At 42.0% G+C, this 23,659-nt stretch overlaps 5 protein-coding genes across 9 annotated transcripts in view; 3 read left to right on the top strand and 2 right to left on the bottom strand.

Moving 5' to 3' along the window:
• Nucleotides 1–1,205: 1,205 nt before the first annotated feature.
• ASDURF (ASNSD1 upstream open reading frame) lies at nucleotides 1,206–5,610 on the top strand. Its single transcript, XM_030277855.4, has 4 exons — nucleotides 1,206–1,375; nucleotides 3,538–3,591; nucleotides 4,101–4,176; nucleotides 4,751–5,610. The coding sequence occupies exons 1-4, from the start codon at nucleotides 1,301–1,303 to the stop codon at nucleotides 4,819–4,821; spliced, it is 276 nt and encodes a 91-aa protein (XP_030133715.3). The 5' UTR covers nucleotides 1,206–1,300; the 3' UTR covers nucleotides 4,822–5,610.
• Nucleotides 4,844–8,564, top strand: ASNSD1 (asparagine synthetase domain containing 1). Its single transcript, XM_041717683.1, has 3 exons — nucleotides 4,844–6,325; nucleotides 7,213–7,394; nucleotides 8,239–8,564. The coding sequence occupies exons 1-3, from the start codon at nucleotides 4,844–4,846 to the stop codon at nucleotides 8,492–8,494; spliced, it is 1,920 nt and encodes a 639-aa protein (XP_041573617.1). The 3' UTR covers nucleotides 8,495–8,564.
• Nucleotides 8,565–8,806: 242 nt separating this feature from the next.
• Nucleotides 8,807–13,893, bottom strand: OSGEPL1 (O-sialoglycoprotein endopeptidase like 1). The gene is made up of 8 exons (XM_002191823.6): nucleotides 13,402–13,893; nucleotides 13,023–13,261; nucleotides 12,027–12,414; nucleotides 10,941–11,145; nucleotides 10,711–10,859; nucleotides 10,023–10,153; nucleotides 9,805–9,876; nucleotides 8,807–8,944 (listed from the first exon to the last, which is right to left on the bottom strand). Exons 2-8 carry the CDS (start codon nucleotides 13,232–13,234, stop codon nucleotides 8,854–8,856), a joined length of 1,248 nt encoding a protein of 415 aa, XP_002191859.4. The 5' UTR covers nucleotides 13,235–13,261; nucleotides 13,402–13,893; the 3' UTR covers nucleotides 8,807–8,853.
• Nucleotides 13,894–14,007: 114 nt separating this feature from the next.
• ORMDL1 (ORMDL sphingolipid biosynthesis regulator 1) lies at nucleotides 14,008–20,563 on the bottom strand. Of its 2 annotated transcripts, none has more exons than XM_030277854.4 (5): nucleotides 20,431–20,563; nucleotides 20,145–20,207; nucleotides 18,901–19,094; nucleotides 16,413–16,564; nucleotides 14,008–15,466 (listed from the first exon to the last, which is right to left on the bottom strand). In XM_030277854.4, exons 3-5 carry the CDS (start codon nucleotides 19,072–19,074, stop codon nucleotides 15,331–15,333), a joined length of 462 nt encoding a protein of 153 aa, XP_030133714.1. In that variant the 5' UTR covers nucleotides 19,075–19,094; nucleotides 20,145–20,207; nucleotides 20,431–20,563; the 3' UTR covers nucleotides 14,008–15,330. The 2 variants fall into 2 exon arrangements, with proteins under 2 accessions (XP_030133714.1, XP_002195267.3); XM_002195231.7 differs by having other exon boundaries at nucleotides 18,901–19,081.
• The window catches only part of PMS1 (PMS1 homolog 1, mismatch repair system component), a 44,413-nt gene continuing 40,986 nt past the window's right edge, over nucleotides 20,233–23,659 (top strand). The window contains exons 1-2 of one of the 4 annotated variants that reach the window (XM_030277850.4): nucleotides 20,233–20,489; nucleotides 22,780–22,931. In XM_030277850.4, coding sequence (XP_030133710.3) covers nucleotides 22,800–22,931 — 132 coding nt within the window. In that variant the 5' untranslated portion in view covers nucleotides 20,233–20,489; nucleotides 22,780–22,799. Of the gene's footprint in view, nucleotides 20,490–20,631; nucleotides 20,843–22,779; nucleotides 22,932–23,659 lie in introns of those variants that run through there. The other 3 variants (XM_041717682.2, XM_030277849.4, XM_072931598.1) reach the window with 3 other exon arrangements.

Below are 23,659 nucleotides of genomic sequence, written 5' to 3'. Positions count from 1 at the left end.
CAAGTTGCAATCTTGCTCGCAATTAAGTTATCAAAATATATAATATATATTATTATGTGAGATTAAAGAAAATAAAGTCAACACTCCTACCTCTCTTACTACAGTTGCAAATATTTCAAATGGTTAATGAAAATTTGAACTATATTTGCACTGCAGTCAGTACCACAGGGACCACAGGTGGGATAGATATCTCATAAAATCCTACAACTGAGCAATCAGTAGCAGTCTGTAAGTTTGGACTACTCTTGAGTGTTTAGAATATACAATGTTTAAAAAGAAGGAAAGGGACAAAAATAAGACAATGATGTATTTATTAAGAGAGGTAGACATATGCATCACTGTGGCATATCTATAGCAGAATGGAAGAGACAAAAAAAGGTTAAGATCATCTTAGGTGCATGGTCTTAAATATCCATCTTGTATAATAATAAAATCATAGAATCCTGGAATGCTTTGGGTTGGAAAGGACCTTGGAGATTATCTCATTTCAATCCCCTGCAATGGGCAGGGACTAGACCAGGTGTCTCAGAGCCCTGTGCAACCTGGCTTTGAACACTTGCAAGGATGGGGCTGCCACAGGTTCTCTGGGCAACCTGTGTGAGTGTCTCACATCCCCTGTGTAAGCGATTTTCATTCATCCAGTATCTAATCTAAACCTGCCCTCTGCCAGTTTGAGGCCATTCCCCCTTGTCCTGTCACTACAAGGCCCTCGAAAAAGTCCTTCTCTATCTTTCTTGTAGAAACATGTGCTAATAATGAACATAATGAAACATACGATCCTAATGTCTGTAAATAGTGTAAGTTCGTATCTCTTCTGGAATACCTTTAAGCAAACCGCTTAAATGGATTTAAGAGCCCGCAGCCAACAGCAGCCCGGGGTCACACGACACCAAGCCGACACGCTGCACAAGGAGCACAGCTGCCAAGCCTCATTCCAAGCGTCTTCTCCACCTTGGGCCTGTCCCGATGCCCTCCCGGACCGGCTCCCAGGAGCTCCGTGAGCCCGGCACAGGCGGGCACAGGCGGGCACGGCACGGCCCGGCACAGGCGGGCACAGGCGGGCACGGCCCGCCACAGCCGCGGCACTCCCGGCTCCGCCCGGCCGGGGGCGCGAGCTCCCTCAGCACTCGCGCCGGCCGGCCCGCGCCCCGCGCGCGCTCTGCCGCGCCTGCTGATTGGTGTCCCGTCAGGCGCGTGCTCGGCCGCGCCTGCTGATTGGTGGTGTTGTGCGCGCGCGCGCCCTGGGGCGGCAGGCTGCGGCGACTGCGTGGGCAGTGCGGCTGTCGGCGCTGTCGGGGCCATGTCGGGCGGCCCGGCGCGGCAGGAGGATGGGGAGAGCGCGGCGCTGCGCCACAAGGAGGAGCTGAGCCGGCGGGTGAGCGGAGTCGGCCCGGCGGGGCTCTGTACCAGGGTCCGGGCCGAGGCGCGGGTGGCTCCCGGAGCCTGCTGCCTCGGGTGCGAGCAGCGTGAGGAAGAGGAGGGAGGGTGCCGTCTGGGACGGGAGCTCCTGTGCCCGGGGTTGCCCAGGCCCCGAGAGCGGCCTGCATTTAGCGAGCCCGCGCTGCCTCGCTAATAGCTCGATCGTCGGATTGGTATTTTGGATCTTACTGCTCCAAATTGGGCTTGAAATGGCAAGTGAGGCGCACTGAGGTTTTTCTCACAGAATCACAGAATATCATGAGTTTCGAGAGACGTCCAATGGTCGAGTCTAACTCTAGCGCTGCGCAGGACACCCCAAGAATCACACCGAGGGCCTGAGCACGTTATCCAAAAGCTGTTTGAACTCTGTCATGCTGGTGCTGTGACCACTTTCCCTGGGGAGTTCAATGCCTAATCACCCTCTGGGTGAAGAATCTTTTCCTTGTATCCAGTCTAAACATCCCTGACCCAGCTCCAGGCCATTCCCTGTGGTACTGTCACTGGTCACCAGGGAGAAGAGACCAGTGTCTTCCCCTGCACTTCCCCACCTAAGGAACTTGTAGACTGCTGTGAGCTCTCCCCTTAGTCTCCTCCAGGCTGGACAAATCAAGTATCCTCACCTGCTTCTCAAATGGCTTCATCTTTATCCTTGTTCATCATTATCTGCCCAAAATGTCCGAAGAGATTTCAGCCATAGAGGCAGATGCTCCTAATTTATCTGCTCCCTCCTCCCTTGTGCCCACAGCTTTGTTCAGTATGCAATCTGCCAAGCCCTGTGGAACTTTCACTCCAAAAAACCTCATATCAATTTACCTGTATTCCAATAGAGACTACAGGGAAGCCAGAGAAGGGGCTTTTTGCCAGGAACTCTAGTGATAAGACAAGGAGTAATGTGTACAAATTGAAAGAGGGCAAATTTGGGTTAGATACTCGGCAGAAATTGTTTGCTGTGAGAATGGTGAGGCACTTACACATTTTGCCCTGAGAAGCTGTTGATGCCCCAACCCTGGAAGTGTTAAAGGCCAGGGTGGATAAGGCCTGGAGCAGCCAGGTCTAGTGGGATGTACCCATGGCAGGGAGCAGGTTGGGTCTAGATGATCTTTAAAGTCCTTTGCAACCCCTTAACATTATGTGATTATATTAAAAGAAATTACTTCTGTGTGGCCATGTATAGAGACAGCGATGTTTTTAATTGCTTGGAAGCTACAAAGCTGGGACATCACAGAGCTACAGGTTGTCACTTCTGTTGTGCCTAAGTGGCTGGTTTAGTCTGTGGCAGAGGATGGCTCTGCTGCTTTGCCTTGTTGGTGTTGTAGATAGAGAGATTGATGTAGCTGCTGGAAAAGTTGTAACTTTCAGTCTGCCATACTCACCCCCAGTTTGGCTGACCTTACTCCGTGGCAGCTTCCTACTGTTGTACCAGTTCCAGGAGACACAAAGGAAGAGCAGAGAAACCCATGTTGTTTGCTTCTAACAAAAAGCATTGTGCCCTCTGAACAGATTTTGTTTCAATTTTTGGCATTTGCAACTTCTTCTGATTACTCTCTAGCTGTGAACTCTTTAGTTCACAGCTGCCATTGTAAAAGAAAATGGGAATATCTGCCACATTTGTCAGTGCAGAACAGAGTGGTAAATCCCACTAAGGAAGTTAATATAAAAATCCAGAGCAATAGAAAGGCTCCCATTGCTCCTAATACAGTTCTAGAGTGTTTGTATTTTCATTAATTTCATTTTGAATCTGGAGCATACCTATCATTATGAAGTGTATTCTTGATATTATGCTAATTTTTAAAAGTTATTTGATGTAGTATTAGTTATATTAGTGTACATGTTCTCTTCCGAGGAGGAAAAATGTGCTCTCTGATTATAAATAGCTGTAGCTACTCTGGCTTCCCAGAGGCTTTTGAGGGGAGGAGAAATACTAATATATGCAAAATAGCCTGTTATAGAGAAATTAAGTATGTAATTTTTATACTTACTTTGTCTTCAGTGATTCATGTGGAGAACAGCAGCTATACATGCATGTTGCTGTCTTAAAATATCAGTAGACATGCTCACCACTAGGATTGTGATGTCTTGTTTTTATCATTAAAATCAAATGCATCTTTTGCCTTTCAGATTAAAGAGCAGAAGGTTGTAGTCGATGAGCTTTCTAACTTGAAGAAGAACCGGGTAAGGATTTACAAATTTGCTTTTAACTATTTAATTTCAGCAGAGAAATTAAATCATAAAGACAAGAAGGACAACAAAATCAGAGCATGCTGTCTTTAATTTGTTGTAATCTGGATTTTAATAAACATGTGGTCTGCTGTGCTCAAAATAATTTGTCCTGCAAATTATTTGATCATGTATACTTGGGGCTTTTTTATGTTTTGAGTTATTTCATTAAAATTTTTGAGTTTATTATATGGGTTCATGAGGTATTCTTACTTTTTCTATGCATTTGTTTAAAATAGAATGTGATCCCTTGTGGGTGAGGAAGAGGGAAATTCAGAATTGTCTTAGGCTGAGCATTAAATGCTTTTGATGGTACAGCATTAGAATGCTGGTGTTCACAGGGCAGAACTTACACCTTCACTTTTATACCAGGAGTGTCTCTTTGGACCCACAGCAGCTTCTGCTGCAGTGTGGTTCCAGAATCTGCTGCTTTGACTTAATACAGTGTGGGTTTTGTTTTACAGAAAGTTTATAAACAGCAACCCAATAGCAACATATTCTTCCTTGCAGACCGGACAGAAATGCTGTCTCAGTGCAAAAGTAAGTTTGCAGTGTTGAAGTATCTCAAATAGTTAATGTTTAAAAGCTTATTTGTAGCTGATTTGAAAGATATATTAAAATGAGAAAATTGCAGCTGTGTGTCAAATACAAAGTAATAGGAGAATGGTTAATAGAGGTGATGATGGAACATTAGAAGAGTATCAATTTAGAAGTATAAATCTAATTTTCTGGAGTGAACAATTGCTGCATCTCTTTGCTTTGATTTGAGTTAATAGCATTGCCATTTTTATTGTCAGTTCCCTTTTCTTTCTACAAATGTTGGAGTCATACTGATTATATAGGAGTTGGCCATTCCCCTATTGCACTGTGGCTTTCTTTGGAAAAATTTCTTTGTATAATTAAAGAGGAATATGCTACAGCAAACTTGCATAGCTTGTGTTAGTAATGATGGAACAAAAACATAGCATTTTGCTTAATTAGTGTTTTATGTTTATCACTTTAATTTAACAAGTGGCTGGAATTATTAAGTTTTGTAGATAATCCCTTAAACTTATCTATACATAAACTTTCCTGTTTATGAAACTGATTGTTTGTGTCATTTTGTCTTGCACAGATACATTAGATGAATTAAAGAAGGCACATCAGGAGCTGGAAAATTCGGAAAAGGCTAAAATCAAGAAGTAGTTGATGTGAATTCCCTGTTGCAATGTGTGGTATTTGCTGTGTTGTTACCTTGTGCAGCCAGCATGCGATTCATGATTTTCTCAGTGAAGACATCCTCTGCCATCTAAGAAGAAGAGGACCAGACAGTAGCCAACAGTTGATAAAAACTGTGTCTGATCTCTCCTATGAATGTCTGTTTTCAGGCCATGTACTTCACTTGAGGGGACTGGTGACTCCTCAGCCTCTGGAAGATGCCAGTAACAATGTTTTTCTTTGGAACGGAGAAATTTTTAGTGGAGTGCATGTAGGAAATCTAGAGAATGACACTGAAGTAATGTTTCATCATCTGGCTTCATGCAGCAGTGAAATGGACATTCTGTCACTCTTCTCATCGCTTCAGGGTCCCTGGTCTTTTATTTATTATGAAGCACCCAGACACAGTTTATGGTTTGGCAGAGATTACTTTGGTCGTCGCAGTCTGCTTTGGCAATTCAGTAATGAAGATGACAGTGCTTTCTGTCTCACATCTGTAAGTGGTTATTCTGAATCAGGCAAACAATGGCAGGAAGTCCCAGCATCTGGAATTTTCAAAATTGATCTCAAAGCTTGTGCAGCAACTAAATCTTTGTCTTTAACGTTGTTTCCATGGAAGTACAGCTGCAAAGAAAAAGCAGTAGAAGGAACATGCATTAATGTTCTTGACCAAGTGTCAAAAGACTTACCAAACCACATACATCTCGTGGTGAATGAATCAAAGCCGTGTCTTAGAGCACCAGTTACCCCCTTAAATAAAACAGTTTCTAAAGCTTCTGGTGCATGTCCAGGCTCTAATTTTAGCAACATTAACTGTGTGGTTTCTGTAGAAGCCCTTCAAGAATTTCTTGCAGAGGAACATAAGAAAAAATTAGCCTGTCAATTTATTGATGTTTTAAATGAAGCAATCAAGAGACGAGTCCTGTGTCTCTTTAGAGATCCAGATCAGATAACAAGAGAAGTTCCAAGCACATCTCATAAGAAAGCACATATTGCAGTGCTCTTTTCTGGTGGCATTGATTCTATGGTTATTGCAGCCCTGGCTGATAAACATGTTCCTTTGGAAGAGCCAATTGATCTTCTTAACGTAGCTTTCATGATGAAAGAGCAAGCTAAGCACAGGGGTACCACTAAAAGACGTACCAGCCGTGAAGTACAGCTTGATTTGCTTTGTCCTCAAGAAAGTTGTCAAGATCTTGATGCTGACACTGGTACTCATTTATCTTGCTTTGATGTTCCTGACAGAATCACTGGTAGGGCAGGACTGAAGGAATTAGAAGCCATTAACCCTTCAAGAACCTGGAACTTTGTGGAAATTAATGTTACACTAGAGGAATTGAAAAAAATGAGAAAACAGCATATTAATTACTTAATCTATCCACTGGATACAGTCTTGGATGACAGTATTGGCTGTGCAATTTGGTTTGCTTCCAGAGGAGAGGGTTTCATTAGTAACCAAGGAGAACTGAAACCATATAAAAGTCCTGCAAAGGTACTATTTTGTTTTGTTTTGTTTTCTGCCTTATGTTTGACTTCTGAATGTAAAAACAGTTTTATTGATTCAGAAATCAGCTGCAATCTTTGCTATTCATAAGGCTTCTGAAATTCAGTGTCAGAATGTAAAATATTCTACAATTACAACATTTGTGTAGTTCTAGAGTTAAAAATCGCGTTCTTTTGTCATGTAATGTGCATGGCTTTCCAGTGAACTAGGATATGCAATAATATGTGCAGAAAAAAAAATAACCACTATCTATAATTTTTGATTCCTCACTTCTGTTTTTCTGATGGTTTGTGTGGGGAAGAAGGAACTGTTTCATTTCAGCTGTTGAAGGCACAGTAATGGGCCAGATGTAATAGTGTTTTTTCTCTTAATAAAACATTTTACTGTACTTACTGAGTAGTGTAAGCCATTTTTAGTTTGTGTAATGTAGTTGTTACTAACCCAGTAGCTGGAAAATGAATAGTACTGTGGGTGTACATTCAGGTAACTACAACATATGACATAGTCTTTGGCAATAATTTTTAAAGGCTTGTGCTTAACAAATGCTGTTTATTATCACAGAAACTAAGACATTCTTCAAATATACTAGTGTATTTGTGATACATATGGCATTATTTTTATGTTTTTTCCTTGCTCCACTAGCAGTATTTTTGTGTACTTTAAGGTCTGATCATTAACCTAATTCAAGTTACCATTGACTTTACTGGGAATTCTTTCAGGCTTTGTAAATGTGTAAGGTACAGCCCATTCTGATAGGTAGTATCTTTAGAAGATGTGTATTAAAATTTTTCTCTTTAAGACGTAGTTAAGTATTTCAAGTCTGTTACATATTAACTTGCACAGATACCAAGATTTCTTATATTCTGTTTCCTCAGGTTGTGCTTACGGGAATTGGAGCAGATGAGCAGCTTGCTGGCTATTCTCGACATCGTGTTTGCTTCAGAAAAGATGGCTTAGAGGGTCTTAATAAAGAGCTTGAAATGGAGTTAGGTCGCATTTCTTCTCGAAATCTCGGTAGAGATGACAGGATCATCGGTGATCATGGAAAAGAAGCCAGGTATTACTGTTTTAACATGGAACAAAGCTGGTTTTGCTGGTTAGATGCAATTTTTAACACCCCTAACAAAATCTTAATTGAAACTTCTGTATGTTTTTTTGTCTCTAGTTCAGCTGCAGTTTTGTTAAGGTGTACTGCGTTGTGCAGTTTTTTGTTTTGTTTTTTAAAAAAGCAGTCTGTAGTATATTGTGCAAGAGTTTACTTAAGGAAATTTAGCAATTTGATTTCCATCTAGAAGTTTTAAGAAGCAGCAGCAGATGTTGAAATAGACAAATTCTAGCTGGTTTTATCATTTGAAGCTAAACAGTCTTTTGCACGACTCTGAAGTGTTTTGGTGTGGTGGACCTTTGGAGGTCTTATCATTCTCTGGAGAATGATAGTGTAACAAGAGCTGTGTATTCCTCTCCATGCAGTAAAGGCATAGTCAATATCTACCACATTTCCTGGCTCTTAAGTCTGAAGAATCATTTTATGTGTGTCTACTTCTTTCATGCTACCATCAACTTGAAAAAAATTCCTTAGGGGTTGTCCAGGAGCAGAAGCCACTGAAGTACATGAAAGGTTTTCTCATGTCATCTTTGTTCCACTGTTCTTCCAAATCTGTTCTTAGTTGCACATTTTCAGTTCACCACAAGAACAGTGGCAGTGGTGGGTATGCAGTGCTCTTAACCATGCATATAATTAGATATGAATGCCTGAAATTCAGAATGATACCAGGATTTGTTGTGTAAATATTATGTTACAGTGTAGTTTCATATGGTCTTTGCATGTGGGAAAGGGAAAACCCAAGATTATTCCTATGGAATTTTTAAAGGGTCTTTCCCCACGTAAATCTCTCTTCCAGGTTTCCTTTTCTTGATGAAGATGTTGTCTCATTCCTCAATTCTCTGCCTGTCTCAGAAAAAGCTGATTTGACTTTACCTCGAGGAATTGGCGAGAAACTGATTCTGCGCCTTGCAGCCAAGGAGCTGGGCCTGACAGCCTCAACTGTTTTGCCAAAAAGGGCAGTACAGTTTGGATCTCGAATTGCAAAACTAGAGAGCAACAGGGAAAAAGCATCTGACACATGCAGCAGGCTGAAGTTACTTTCAGTAGATTAAGTATAGAGCTATATCTGGAGATGTTGCATTTATTCTATATGTGAAGTCAGTAAATCAAGTTTTCTTAGAATGTTTAGTCTGGTTTTTTTTACACACTTGGGCATAATTATTAATAATCAGAGTTGTACATGTACAAGGAACTCACTATGAATGCATCCTGCACTTTTAAGTTTTTTAATACTGAGAATGCTTAATTTGGAATAGTAACTGGAATTACTTTGGTGATAGCAACACAGCATTTGTTTCTCTGACAGATGATTTTCAACACTTGTAATCCAAGTATTGTCCCTAAACATAACAGCATTGAAACAGTTTTCATTGAACTATTTATAGTTGCATTTATTTTACTGAGTTACTTTTTAAGATGCCAACCATCGTATCTCTTTTAATTTTGGCACCCTGATGGAATCTTCTTCAACTCTTTTTGAAATATCAATTCCCAGGGGAGCTCTAGAAAACAAAATTATATATTTGTTAAAAATCAATATCGTCATTGCCATATCACACAGATGTACAGCTTCACAGACCTTTTTTACAATTAACACTAGAGGCAAAGTATTTTGGTACATTCCCTGCATTTCTAAGACTGTGACCATTAAAATAGCCCATCTAAAGCTGTACCTGAAAACATCTTTACAAGGAGATGTTTGCAATTGCAGCCACTCCAAACTCTAGAAACACAGTTGTGATTTCAAAGCCATCTTCTGGGGCTGTTGTTTTATTTAGATTCTGATTTTAGTTGATAATTCATTTAATGTCTTGCTGAATGCAAAACACTATAGAGCTTCACAGGTATCTCCTGTGATAATCTTACATAATGCATTGTCTACAGCAAGTAAAACTTAGTTTTTTATTCACTGAAATATATACAAATTATTTTTGAATTAGAGTATTTTATAATTTTTCATGGGAAAACTGTAATACTTTCTTTTTGTATTGAGACAATCCAAGTCTATTTTTATGAAAATGGAAAGGGATAAAAATTGAAAAAAAAAAGTAAAGTTTAAGACCAGCAGGTATTTTTGAGATCTCCACATTTTGTTTGGCCTTAAGCCTAACATCTACACAATCATAGAAGGAAAACACATAGAACTGTTATGATGTATGGTAAATTAAGTTTCTGAGCAAAAACAAACATAAATGCCAGCCACAATAATTTCTATTTAAAACTGCCTTGTAAAGTAACTTTTAAAATTTATGTGTGCTGCAGAGAGACTCCTCAGGTGTTGTGCCTCTTTTTCATGTGAGCTCTTCCCCTTTGGCTGCTCCATGACAGTGAGAACAGAGGCTGGGAGTGACAGGTCACTTACCTGGGCTCGTAGCGGATGCCAGCAGTACTGTGTAGGACCCCCAGCCCTGCACGTAACCTTTCAATGCCATTCCTGAGCAACAAAGCAATTACATAAAAACCTTTGTCACAGCTCTGTATACGAGCACATCGTTCAGTCAGCACACAGAGAGCTTCTTAACGCTCATGTCAACTTTGCATGTGCTCCTGTAATGTTGTTTAAAGAGAAACAACTCTTACCATGCAATCATAACACCATTATCAGTGCAGAGTCTTGGAGGAGGACACAGTAAAGCAAAATCGTTTGCATCTGCCAGATTCTGTAGAACTTTTCGGATATACTGATTACTTGCAACTCCTCCTGATACAACCTGACAGCATTTCAAAAAGAAAAAAAGGCATTAATTCAAAAGCACTTATGGGTCATACACAACCAGCATCAAGTTTAGAAAATAGTTATCAGTTGAAGTTCTAAAGACAGCAATAAATGCTGCATTTAAGATTAAAACATACCAGGAAAGACTACGCTAAGTGAGCTTATTGTGAAAAAAGACATTCCTGAAGCATGTCAGTCTTAATTGGAAGGTGTCCCTGCCCATGGCAGGAGGGCTGGAACTGGATGATCGTTAGGGTCCTTTCCAAGCTAAAGCAGTCTATGGTTCTACTGTAACTAGAACAGCCATCAAGTATTGGGGAGCACAAGGTCAAGTTGTTACGAGAGGTTAGACTAGATGGTAAGAAAATCCCTCTCTACTTTAAAAACCAGCTAAACATTTATATGACTGTTACTTCAATATTGTTGGTATTTTAACAATATAATACATAGTGAGATCTTCCTTATATGTCAAAGGTGGAAAGTACAAGGCATCTGCATCTTCAAATGATGTTACAGAGTCAGATATAAAAAGGAAAAAGAAAGTATACCCACCAAAGTGGCATTTTTTGATGGTAATATGCTGTTTTTGATGCAGAAGAGCATGGCTCGATATGTCCTCTGGATAATATGAACAGCCACTGCATGCTGTACAGCAGCAGCAACATCCTTAACACAGGACAGGATCTCACCTTCCGGAATACCTATAAAAGTATATCATCAAAGGGGGTTCCTGAGTGTAGGTCATCAAAAGCTCAGTTTGTATCTGACTGCCCAAAAAATACCTTCTTCTTTTTCTTTCTGTACAATGGCATTATTGACAAGGTTTTGAAGTCCGGAGAAAGAGAAGTCGCAGTTCCGATACTGCTGCATGGGCAGTCGGAAGGTGAGCAGTTCCTGGTTCCCCGTCTGAGCCAGGTGCTCTATGGCCTTCCCCCCAGCCATGCTGTGGCACTCTGGGTGCTTTCTTAGAGACAGTCTTCGTGCCACCTAAGGAGACGACAAACAACAATCAGTTCCTCCTTGTACTATAGTCCATGGAGTAAAATGTGGCACCAAAACATCCAATCCAATGTGATATTACAAACAGGGCATGGTACGGGTAAGACATAACATCAGCCCAGCAGGATACTTTTTTTTCTTGGGAGTATTTAGAAATTTAATTCTAGGACGATCTGGGCAAACATAAGGATCAACAGATTTTGCAGGAAATATTAATTACTCCATTTTTAAGCTATAGGAAACACACACAGTCTGCCATACTGTATTACCAGATACACAGAAACAAAGCCGATTTCAACTTTTGAAAATCCCCTTTATGATTCCATCCACTCCCCCTATTTTTAATTAATATGGACAAATACTGTTTTAAAATGGTGCTGAGAACAAAGCCATAAGTGACCAATTTTACAGACTGTACTGAGGGACCCAGAAAACTTATGATTCTGAAGGCCAAACCATGCTTTTCAAACTCTAAAAACTAAAATTAGTAAGAAATGTTTTAACATGCATTGTTTTAAACCTGTCAGCATAATAGTACCTTTATAAAATACCTCTATAAATCTTCTCGAATTAATACAACTTATTTGTATAATCAGTGTCAATGAAACATCCAACACCAGTTTTGGTTATGTTGCCTATTTGCCAAAATATAATTAATGTACATACATTACAATTGATGTTTTGTGTACATTTTTAACAGTCTTTCATATCTTAAATCTATGGCATTCCAAAATAGAAAAAAAAGTTACATAAAACTTGTATTGAATTGAATTGCTGTCCTCAGGCTGATGATATTACTACCATTATGTCGTATAAATGCAATAAAAAGAAGAGGACAGCTAAGGTAAGGTAAGGAGAGGAGATATTACCTTATCCAGCATGTCACCCGGTGCGATGTCGATGGACTGTCCAAGCAGGAGGAAATCTGAAACTCCTTGTGCTACTGCCAAGAGACAGTGACCTCCAGAGATTAGTAGAACTAAGAAGGGAAATTCCAGGTGATGTGTGAGCCTGATGGTCAGTGCGTGAGCCTCCATGTGATGGATGGGGATGAAGGGCTTCTGGTGCCTGCTGACCAAGCTCCGGCTGTACTGCAGCCCCACGCCCAGGCTCAGAGCGAGCCCAGGTTTCACTGTGGTCGCCACAGCTGCAAGGTCGGCCACGGAAACGCCGCTGGCACCAAGGGCCTCTTGAACCACTTGGTCGATGTTTTCTCTGTGAAGCTGCTGTGCCACCACGGGAATTATTCCTCCTGATCTAGTAAAACCAAGAATTGCAACGCATTGGTAGTTTATAACAGATAGAATGCCATAAAAATAGTTTCCAGGCACCTCTTAATCTTGTATCCTGTTTCCTTAATGCATTCTCAAATGCCTTGATCAGTGTCAAGGAGAGTGAAAGGAGCAAAATTATCAGTGGAAGGCCGGAAAAGGATGTAACTTGCCCTTTTTTGGTATAGATGCTTTTAAAATGTATCTCAACACTGTTCCAAAATAATACAACTTAGTATTTACAACCCCTCACTTGTCAGCTCATGTTCTTAATGACCAGTGCTTATATTTGACTAATTTTTCCTTTAAAAAGTCAAGACATTTAGTGATTTTAACAGTAGCAATTATTTAATCTTTTATTCAAGCTAGAGGAGCAATCTGTCTCTCTTTGAAAGGAAACTTGTTAAATTCATGGCATTTATTTCCTCCCCTTTAGTACTATCTCAGGCAGTATATGTTGACGCCAAAGTGATACATCTTCACACCTACCCACCACGTACTGAATTTTATGGGGCAGGGAAGAGTTTTCTATGGATGATAAGTAACAGTAAAATCGTTATTAAGGTAGAAGCCTTGAGAGAAGTCTGTTCTTACTGTAAATGAACTTCCTTCTGACAGTGCAGTGCTTCTCCCAGAACACAGCCAGCTTCATCCACCACAGCAGCGCCGGTGTCGTCACAGCTTGTCTCTATTCCCAAAACCAGCCTGCGAAAACGCTTCTTTCCAGAGTGAGCACAGCGGTTCCTCAGCCACGCAGCTCGGCTGCGCTTCGCTGACTGCAAAACGCTTTGGGCAATGCTGTTCATTGTTTATCATCCACCTGGTGGTTATGTCTAGAAGAGAACTTATTATTAGTGGAGGGCTTTCAACCACGTGTTCTGCCCTGATTTTCTGAAGATCTTTTAAAGTCATGAATGGCCACACACGACGTTTAAGACCCTAAGAAAAAACAGCAGGTAAAACAAGGCGTTACCTCCCAGAATTACGTATGAAGAGAGTTCCTCACTGGGCTTCTGGCGGTGCCTCTCGCAGCCCTAAGGGAGGTCACAGCCGGCCCGCGGCCCGCAGCCGGCGCCGCGGCTGAGCGCTGCCGTGCGGGCAGGGAGAGCAGGGTAAGTCCGGCCGCTCTGCTCCGCCAGGGGCCCGGCCCCACCTCCGCGGATCCTCCGGCCGGCCCGCGGCAGCGGCGGCCGGAATCCCGCGGCGCACTCGCGTCACTCCCGTGTGGCGGTATCGCCACCCCCGGCACGGCCCGGCCCGGCTCCGCCCCGCCAGGGACGCGGGCGGTGCTCCGGCCGGCGCAGCCGCCGTGCGGAGAGCGGCCCAGAGCGGGGACTCCTCCGCAAGCCAAGGGCTTTGTCCAGCCACCCCGGCCCCCGGACACCACAGCCTTGTGATGGCCAGTCTTAAAAATCAGCCAGTTACCGCTTTCTGTGCAAGCAGCAGCCAGAACTAATAAGTTCCAATTGCTAAAGAAAATTCGTAACTCACTGCCCTTTTTTTTAACAGCACATTTATCGATAAAGTAAATAGCCAGGAAATTGCTGTAGAAAAAAAAAATAAGTACACCACTGTAGGCTTGTGTTTTGATATTTTTAATTTTTTTTTCCAGCTCACTGGCTGCCACTGCAACCAAAAGGTAAATCAAGTCTTAAATGGAGTCTTCCATTAAATCTGAGCTGGTTTGGGCTGGCACACACACAGCAGACTTCAGAATTAATCCTTTTTCCACAACAGAGAAATAACTGCTCACAGCAGTAGATGTACCTCCTTCACTCTAATACCAGAGCTGATAATATAAAAGATTACCCCACACTACACAGTACCCCTAAAACACAGCATTCCTCCACATTTCCAAGACATGCAAGTTATCTATACCTTTTTCTGCAAAAGCATAGTTAGTCCATGTGATTTACCTACTCACCTACTTCTAGTTCAGCTTCTATTCTAGCTTACAACCTACACAGCTTCCCTTACGTGTTCAGACACTTGCTCTGTAACAGAGCACCTTCTACAACTGCAGCAAGCCTTTCCCCACCACCTCACAGGGCCTCTCAGCTACTGAAAAATAACCCATCAGTGAGTATCAGAGAAAATAGTCAAAAATTCACACCTAAAAAGAAATTGCAATTTTACAGGATGTCCCATTTACACATAGAAAAGTCAGTATCCTGGTAAGCAAAGTGAAATGAACACAACAGTGGCAACTTGTAAAAGCGTACATAAACTGAGCTCTTGAGTTGATGTGGAACTCCCCTGAGCTGGCAGTTAAGGACTTTGTTCAGTTATTGTGACCAAAAAAAAAATAAATTTAAAAAATCCCAAGAACAGAGAAGGCAGGAATTATACCATCAATTTATGCTCGCTGTCACAGTACTTACTGTGGGACAGACTTTTACAATGCAAAGACAAGCACAACCACTTACAATCCATTACAGCAGAAACTACCTAATTTCTCTTAATCTAACAATGTGGCCTCACCAGTCCTTGGCACTGAGGATTCTAGATTTATATGTAAAGTTACCACCTGCATTATGGATGATGAGTATTTGTGAAACTCTGCTCTCCATTTCAGCCGCTACTTGAACCTTCCTTACAAGCCACTTGCATCAGCCACATGTACAGTCTTAGTGGGGATTAGGCTTTAGAGCTGGGCCTGCCCAGTTCTTCATGAAAATCTTTCTTCCACACGTTTCCAATCCACATTGAAGTATCTGAAGGCATCTTCTTAAAAAGTCGATTTTCATCCCAGACAATGCTGCAGGAAGCAGGAATTGTATCTCAGACGTAAAAGCATCTCTCACCAGGTACGATGAGATACTCAGCACAGCAGACTACTCATTTCCTTCACCCAGGGAGCAGTAGTAGCCATGTCAGGGGCAGCCAGCGTTGAACCTTCTGCTTAGTATTTATTGATGCCAAAGATTCGAACCCCGTGCAACTGTGGCAGCTTGGGGATAAGCACGGTCAGGAGAGAGGCTGTGTTGAGGATAAAGTGTGTGGGATCATACTTTGTATAGAAACTCGTCAGGAAGTACCTGCAGGAGAAAAGGGAGCAAGCTTAGCTGATTGCAGCCTTGTCTAAAACACATACAAAGCATAGTTGAAAAAAGTGCTTTAGTGATTAGCAAGACTTTACTGGTTAACATCTGTATCTGTATTAAATATCTCACCTGAGGTTCTAGAGTATCTACAGCAAAATTATGGTGTAAGTCTCTTCTTCCCATACCTCTCAAGGGGCTAAAAAGCAACGCTTAGTTTACTGTTTTCTTCCAGCACTTCTCCCACCTTGAGGAGTTATATATATTTTCCCAGTGTCTGTCCTTTATGAGCCAACTTTCTGAACATCATGAACGATCTTCCCTCCCCTCTCACTCTGCCATATAAGTGGGTGTGTAGATTTTCTTTAGGAACAACCAGAAAGACTTTCAGAGTCGAATATTAAATATGTATCTGATTTTTCTTAGTTACACAACCAGACTTTTGTCAACAGAGACAGGTGTATAGAAATCTTACGCCATTTGCATAGTTTACATAGAAAACAATATGTACAAAGCAAAATTGACACCAGATCCCATTCACTGATGACTGACACATTTCTAGCTCACAAGTTGCAAAATGGTTAATAAATGCGGCCACAAAAGCAATTCATTTAGATTTTCAATATTTATGACTTCACAATCTCTAAAGAAATTCAAGAGTTAACAGTAAGTTTTCCTCCCAACATTTCTAATCTTTAAAACCTGCCCCATTAATAACTGTTTACAAACTTTGACTTCAGTATGTGGAGTGTCAAAAGCAGAATGATTGTTGATTACATAGCCTGTAAATAAATACTCCCTACAGCTGTGATGTAGAAATAAAAAAACAAACAAGAAAAAGACAGAAAATGCTTTTAGACTGTAAATTGCAACCCATTATGTTGCAGCTTTTGAAATCATGGCTTTATGTGTCAATTGATCTATAGCACAGTTTTGAACTCACAGAATTATAGGAGAGATTGTGAAGAACTTCCTTGAAGATGTGAATTGTACTCCATAATCCAGCTGTTCCCAGTGTGTTAGTAGCCTAGCTTTGCCCTGATCAGGTGTTTCGAAAGGAGTTCCCTTTACTGCATGCAAAAACACATACATTCCCTGGGGAAAATAAAAAGTGAATACAGAGGCACTTTTAGTAATATTTTAAAATAATTGCTACATTGTTCAATGCATTATAAAATTAAAAATAATTTTTTAAAAAAGAGAGTGAGTAAATTCTCAACCAGAAGAGCTGCTAGCCTGTAATAACAAGCTATTGAAGAGGAAGGAAGAGACGAGAAGTGATTTGCCTGAGACTGTGCAGAGTCAGAATTAATGCCCAAGTCTGTGTGACATCCAATCCACTCCCTTGCCTTCTACACCAGTAGGCAAAAGTTCCTTGAATTCAATAGAATTTTAACAAGTACTGTAACAAGTGCTGATTTGTATCACCACTTTCCTAGCACAGTGTTAACAGAGTGATGAGTAGTAGAGTGTGCATAAAGCAAAAATCTACCTACAAACACTGACAATATCAGACCAACTCCTGAAATCTTTCTCAGCCCCTTACCAGCTTCAAATCCTTAGGAACTAACTAAGCATTCTGCTGAATACCATCTGTCCACCTGCTGCTTCTCCTTAAACAGGGGAACATCAAACTGTTCCTGTTTGATGGGAAGATACCATGTATGGTTTGTTCTGAAAGCCCAATTTGGGCCTCTTGCTTTCAAACAGGGGAGTACACCCTCTTCCAGTTTTAAAAAACACTTGTCTTCTATTTAAGAGAGCATACCATCTCCAAGGAAGAGTGTCCATGAGACAGTATCAAAGATTTCCTTCTCTTTCTTATGCACATAGAAAAAAAAATTATAGAAAGCTTTATCTAGGAAAAAAAAATCACATTTCTTCCAAATTCTAATAGAGGTGAAATCTCAGCAAATCACTTCATGTCTCCTTACACCTTTTTTTGGAACAGCCTCCAGACCAGAGCCCTGTGAACCTAGGACAATTGATTTGTTTAATTAATTTTTTGATTCATGACGTCTGCAGTGTCTATTTTAATAACCATAAAGACACTTTTAGGACAGATCCAAATGCTTACTTCACATTTTATTTCCCAGTGGTACTTGCAGAAAGAACCATCAAAAGTACTTTCAAGGTTAGCTAAGAGTTTTCCATTAGTAGAAATCCAAGGGTTTTTTTTTTGTCAAACCATTTGAGGATTTGTTTCCAAAAGAAGTGCCATTTAAATTCTGAAATATCCACCAGTGCAATTTATACTCATCTTTTAGTGTTCCACTACAAAACTACTTGCCAGTACATGTTCTCATCGCTGTTGTCATTACAGCTACTTGCAATGAGTTCAGTAAGGCATGTGGAAAATTTAGTAATACTTGTCTCTGCCAACATCTTCTGAAGTCAGACATGTCTGATGCTGTCAAAGATAACACACAAAAGGCTCTAATGACAATTCCACCAGTAGTCTTAAACCTATCTACAAAACCAAAAAGTTAAAATAAGAATTAAAACTTTACATTCAAGAGGATATTACCCATCCTCAGTGAACTATCATTTTCCTAAACAAGGAAGGAGCTATCTTTTTGTCAAGTCTTCTTTGCTGGTAATGTTAGAAAGGTGAGCTAGCAAACCTCAAGTATGATCTAAATTGCTGGGTTATGGCTCTCCTTTCTCTAAGCATGGCAGGACCAATACAGATAGCTGCACTACTTTAAGTGATTACAGGAAACTGATGGCATCCTGCAGAGAGGAGCAGAAAGCAGCTCACAAAATCTTTTGCATACAAAAGTCATCATGGAAGTCACGACCCTCTGAATAACAAGTGGTTCAGAGCTGTGGTCAAAGTAGTTCAGTTTTGCCTGCTGCTTTCAATCAAGATTTCTCTAATGTCCTGTATGGTGACAACATTGTATGCTGAAGTCATTCTGAATTATGTAGCTTGGCCAGAAATCAAACCTAGAAGAAATACAATGCAAGCATTTCTCTTAAAGAAAATAGGTAGGCTGCTAAAATTAAACATTTTGGGATACTAACAGATTTATGTGGAAAAATTAGTAGATATGTCCAATAACTAAAAATGTGATGGTTTATGGATTCAGCACAGCTCTCTAATAATATACAGAACACTGTGAAAGTTAGTTGAAATGATGATTTTATGTCTGCAACCTTCCAGCCGAATTAAATGCCATTTAAAAGAATACATAACTACATAAAGACTATTTCATGTTGTCTTTCATGCTTAAATTGAAAGTGGTCATGCATCACTCCTCCTCCCCAAAACAGCCAATCATTTGTGGGTAGGCCAAGGAGAGGTGGTGTTTTGGATAGCAGGATTTCATTGTCCATACAGACTGGCTACTTTCCTCTTCCCTTGCTACTGAAAATAAATATTTATGAACAACCACTATTCAAATTCTGTTCCAAGAGAGGGTACTCACCAGGTTGTGAATGACATTTGTTAAAGTCCAGGCGACAGGGACACTAAAGAAGGGAATGCTGAGCAGGACAATGTGCAGCATGCCGACTCCCAGCGCATATGTCAGCCACATTCCTCGGCTGTTCATCACTCGAGTGTTCGGATTTACCTCGCTGTGGGCAACTCCTACGTTCATTTTTACCCTATAAAACAGATCTGTTTGAAGACTGAGATACTGTTACAGAGGAGTACTTGACATATGCAATTTTCAAATATGGGAAAAAGCTGCTTTAAAGAAGCAGGTCTGGAGAGAACACAGTACATAAAGCAGGATGTACCTCAAGATCTTCCAGCTATGGTTTATAGACAAATCAGTACAAAGGAACAGTTGGGAACTGCTTGTTTAAAACAAGTCCAAACAAATAAAACTCAGAATCCTGCTACAGAAAGGACATTTTAAAAAAATTAGTAAGCTGTGATGTCAGAAGCTACAGTTGCAAAACTGTAAGAAACCAAGCTAATAACTTTTATCCTCTGAATTAAGTTTCTCCATCCATGACAATATCCAGAGTTCTTTTCCACTTCCCACATCAGACAATCTTCCTCCTCTTCCTTGTTCATGTAATGGTTAGTGAAGAACTCTGCCTACACCAACTGCCCAGCCACCTACTTCTAGAAAGAATAATGAAGGAGTAATCTAGGCCTCTTTTTCTTGAAGCAAAGTGCAGATTTCCTCCCCTCCCCATCTATTAGTTTCCAGACAGACATTTCCATCTCCTAAATCCAGCTAAAATTGGAGAACATGTTCAAAAGCTTTTGAAGCAACAGACACATGCAGAGATACACAGGATTATTTAATATGCTGATATATCCAGGAAATTGACAGAACTTGACAGTGCCACTCTCTTCCTATTGCAGTAAAATTTGTAATGATAATTTTGAAAAACCCTCAACTATTGCTTATTGAAAACTCACACGATCTCTGGGACTATGGATATTCATTTATGGGAGCGGGATGAAGTGGTTTTTTTAGCAACCATCTGAATCAGAATACAAAGCACTGCTTAACCAGCAAAAGCAAGCTTGTTTTCGGGAGGAAGTTTGTTTCTGACACTTAGTGATGCATAGAGTATAAGAAAAATAAAAAATTCTGCATTATGAACAACAGTAGACTAAAAATAGATACGCTGAACCTGAACCGGGGCACTGCCAACCTTACCCAGTACCTGTCGCAAAGCATTCCAAGCCGTGCAGGAGACACATTACCTGGGATGGGCGACGCGAGGCTGTTCCTCTCTCCCTGGGACGCAGCACCCGCGGAGCCAGTACCTAGACAGACATCTTGCCGTGACCCACCATCCCCTCCCATCCCACACCACGATTCCAGCCCCATCCGGGGAGCAGCCCGCGGCACCGCCGCGTTTCCTCTGCCATCCCTCCCCTGCCGGCCGCACTCCGCTGCCGCCGCCCGGCCCCGCCGCCGCCCCGGGCCGGCCGTGCCCGTGGCCTTCTCCCCGGCCGCCCGTCCCTCCGCCCCCCGCCGCGGCCCCACCTTTCCGCAGCGCCGCGGCCGCCGAGGAGCCGGAGCGGAGCGTGGGGCGCCGGCCGCAGGTAGAGCCCGCGGTGCCCGTGGGCAGGGCCGGTCGGGAACGAGCGGAGGGGCCGGGCCGGGCTGTCCGCGCCGCCCACGGGCGCGGGGCGGGCGCGCAGGTAGCGCAGCCGCGGGGCGGGAGCGGCGGGGAACTGAGGCCGCGCCGGGGCCGCGGCGCCGCTTCCCGCGGGCGGCTGGGCCGGGGCGGCCCTGGGCACAGCGGGCAGGCCCCGGCAGCAGAGAGCGCCCGCCTCTCTCAGCGAGCACCGGGAACTGCGGACGGCTCTGTGCTTTGGGTAAACTGGAGGGCCCGCAGGGCTTATCTGCAGCTTTTCGCCCGTTTTTTCGTCTGGTAACCCGCAGAAATGCCTCAGTGCGTGCTGAGGGAGGGCCCCTGAGGAAGGCGGTGCTCGGAGGGGGGGCGGGGTTCTTGCTGTGGCTCAAGACGGCTGAGGGGCCCGAAGTGTGAAATTTAGGGAGGTTTTATTCCCCGTGTAGCTGAGGATGCGTAGGACCGCAGTTGTTGGCATGTCGGAGATGTCTGTAGAGGTATCCAAGGATTAGAACAGCGATGGGGCTCCGACGCAGAAAATGCTGTGTTTTCCCACTGAGCACAGCTGTTACTCCGTGAACAGTTACAGTGGTAAGGTGGCTTGAGCTGAGATACGTGTCTTTAAGCTAAAAGGTGTCATAGGTTGGATGCTTTGCTATGGGTAGGCGGTCCCAGAATTCCCTCTCTACTTCCCAGCAGGTGTTCCCGGGATTTGGCCAGCGGTGCATCCCTCAGCTGGGGTCCAAGGCAGGGGACGCCACACACGGCCGGGGGCCGATTCCTCTCCCAAACTGCCTGCATCAGTCACCTCATAGAAAATTTGTCTTTGAGGTCTGCAGCGTTTCTGTTTTAAGATCCTCCTGTATCTTAGTCAGTGTCTTTTGATGGAGAGACGTCCAGCTCCCATCTGATTTACTCCCATGAGTGAATCATGAAGCATTTGACACAGGAGTCCTGTACAGTGCATGAATGCCTCAAAACCTGCCTCTCTGAACACGTGCACATGATATTAACATCGGTTCATCTTCAGCAGCACACCTTTTCGCCTGCTCCTCTTGTTTTCCAGTTGGTGGAAAAACAATTCATTGGATCCTTTTACCATGTTTGAAAGGCAAACTCCCTTTGCAATGTAAATAACAAAAATAAAGATAAAATCCCTTTGTAAATGTTCCTAGAAAAGTTTCAGTGCTGCTTGTACTGCATAACACTGTACTTCTGCTCCCCCCCCCCCCCCCCAAGTAACCACATTTTTACTTTGTCTTTTCTGTTTCAAGAGTAGCTGTCTTTAAAAGGATGTTGAGGCAGAGAAACGTCCTGTAATTGTTGTATCAGCTGCATAGTCCCTGCAGGGCTGTGATGCTTAAGGGTGTTGACTGCAATCCCTCAGCAGGACCTGGTTGTGTCAGGAGGAAATCTGTGTTTGTTCCATTCCTCCATGTGTGCTCATATCCTTGGGACAGGTGCTGAGTGTGCAGTCTGTGTTCTCCAGCAGATACCTTGGACTGAATCAGCGGGAAGGTCAGCAGATACCTTGGACTGAATCAATGGGAAAGCCAGCACTGCCAGGATTGTTTGCCTTTCAGTGTAAATAGCATTATATAACAAAAACTGGAGAAGAGAAGAATCCTGTCTGACCATTCCTCTGCCTCTCTCATATGCATATAAAACTGTGGTTGAATTCTTTCATGGCAGGCTACAAGGATCAGCAGAATAGTTTTCCTGGGCCTTGCCTGTTTGTGTCAATGTAGGTACTTAAACAGAAATGCATGCTAAAATTCACAGATCTGTATACAATCTCTTAATGGGAGAGTGTCTCTATAATATAGCAAGACTTTTGTAATCTTTTGTATTTCCAAAAATTAAAAATGAATCTTGACTGGTTTGTAAGGCATCTTCATTTTCAAGTGGGAGATAGAGTGACACAGAAATAAAATTACCTGCCTGAGGGCACACAGTACATCAGATCAGAGAGGCAAGACTGTAACAGAGAACTGTTCTGGGTTTGGTTTTCATTTTTGCCAGTAGGTCCCATTGCCATTGAACATGGCTTTTCCTCAGCACCAGTGTGTTGCCTCCCCATTTCTCTCCCAACACCTATTGACTGCAGAGGAAGTTGGGTCTACTATAACTTGGAAATTTCACTTTCTAGCCATAATGTTGTGTTTTTCTACATTTCAAAGTTCCTGTGAAACAGTTTCTTAGAAATGTGTAATTGTAGTGTTCCTTTTACATTCTTTTTCTGTTATTTTTCTGTGCAGCTTCCCTGAATCTTTCCACCATGAAACAGCTGCCTGGAGAGACAATTCGGCTCCTTTCAAGTTCTCAGGTGATTACTTCAGTTGTCAGTGTGGTAAAGGAGCTGATAGAAAATTCCTTGGATGCCAGTGCTACAGGCATTGATATTAAACTGGTAAGTCTTTGTCTCAGAAGGAATTGGCTATAGACTAAGAAGAAAAGAAAATTTTTCTATTGCAAATGTGTTTTTTTAGGCTATTGTGGTTTGGGGAATGGCGATGATTATTATATATTTATATGCATGTATTTTTACCTCACGTAAAAATGGTACAAAATTAGTTTCCGTTTGTGTTTGTGAGGCCATGCCCTGAAACAGTAAGGCATATTTGTGCTTTTGAGTGTATTAGGGGGAAAAAATTGTCAGCTTTCTTAATCCCCCTTTTCCTACTTAAAATTTGTTTTCTGAGTAATAGCCAGTTTTAAAAGATGGTGGACTTATGTTTGCTGTCAGGCTGACATATTCTCATTACAAGGGATTGTAAGAAAGGTGAAAATGGAGACAATAGAAGAGCTTAGTGGCCATTCAAAACAAAAGCTATAACATAAATGTTTTTGTTATGGTTTTGTAATACAAATCACCACGCTGTCTCTAATTACATGGTGAACTCTGACTGCTTCTAACTCTTTATAAGCTGTTCAAAAAAGTTGATATGTCATTCAATGATAGTTTCTGACAATAGAAAATACTACTTTTAATAAAGAATTTAAGCGTTTTTTTCCTCAACAAATTGGATAAAATGGGTAGCTGGTCAGCTTCTCTTGATATCCTATTTCTGCTTTTGCAGTATTTTGTCAGCAGCTGTATAGTAGCAGTATCCCCTGCTTAGTAAGAAAGAAGTGTTA

Source organism: Taeniopygia guttata, chromosome 7 (genome assembly GCF_048771995.1).
Source record: "Taeniopygia guttata chromosome 7, bTaeGut7.mat, whole genome shotgun sequence".
NCBI classification, from domain to species: Eukaryota; Metazoa; Chordata; class Aves; order Passeriformes; family Estrildidae; genus Taeniopygia; species Taeniopygia guttata.
The sequence above is the reverse complement of the archived record's forward strand: the minus strand, read 5'-3'. Positions and strand labels throughout refer to the sequence as shown.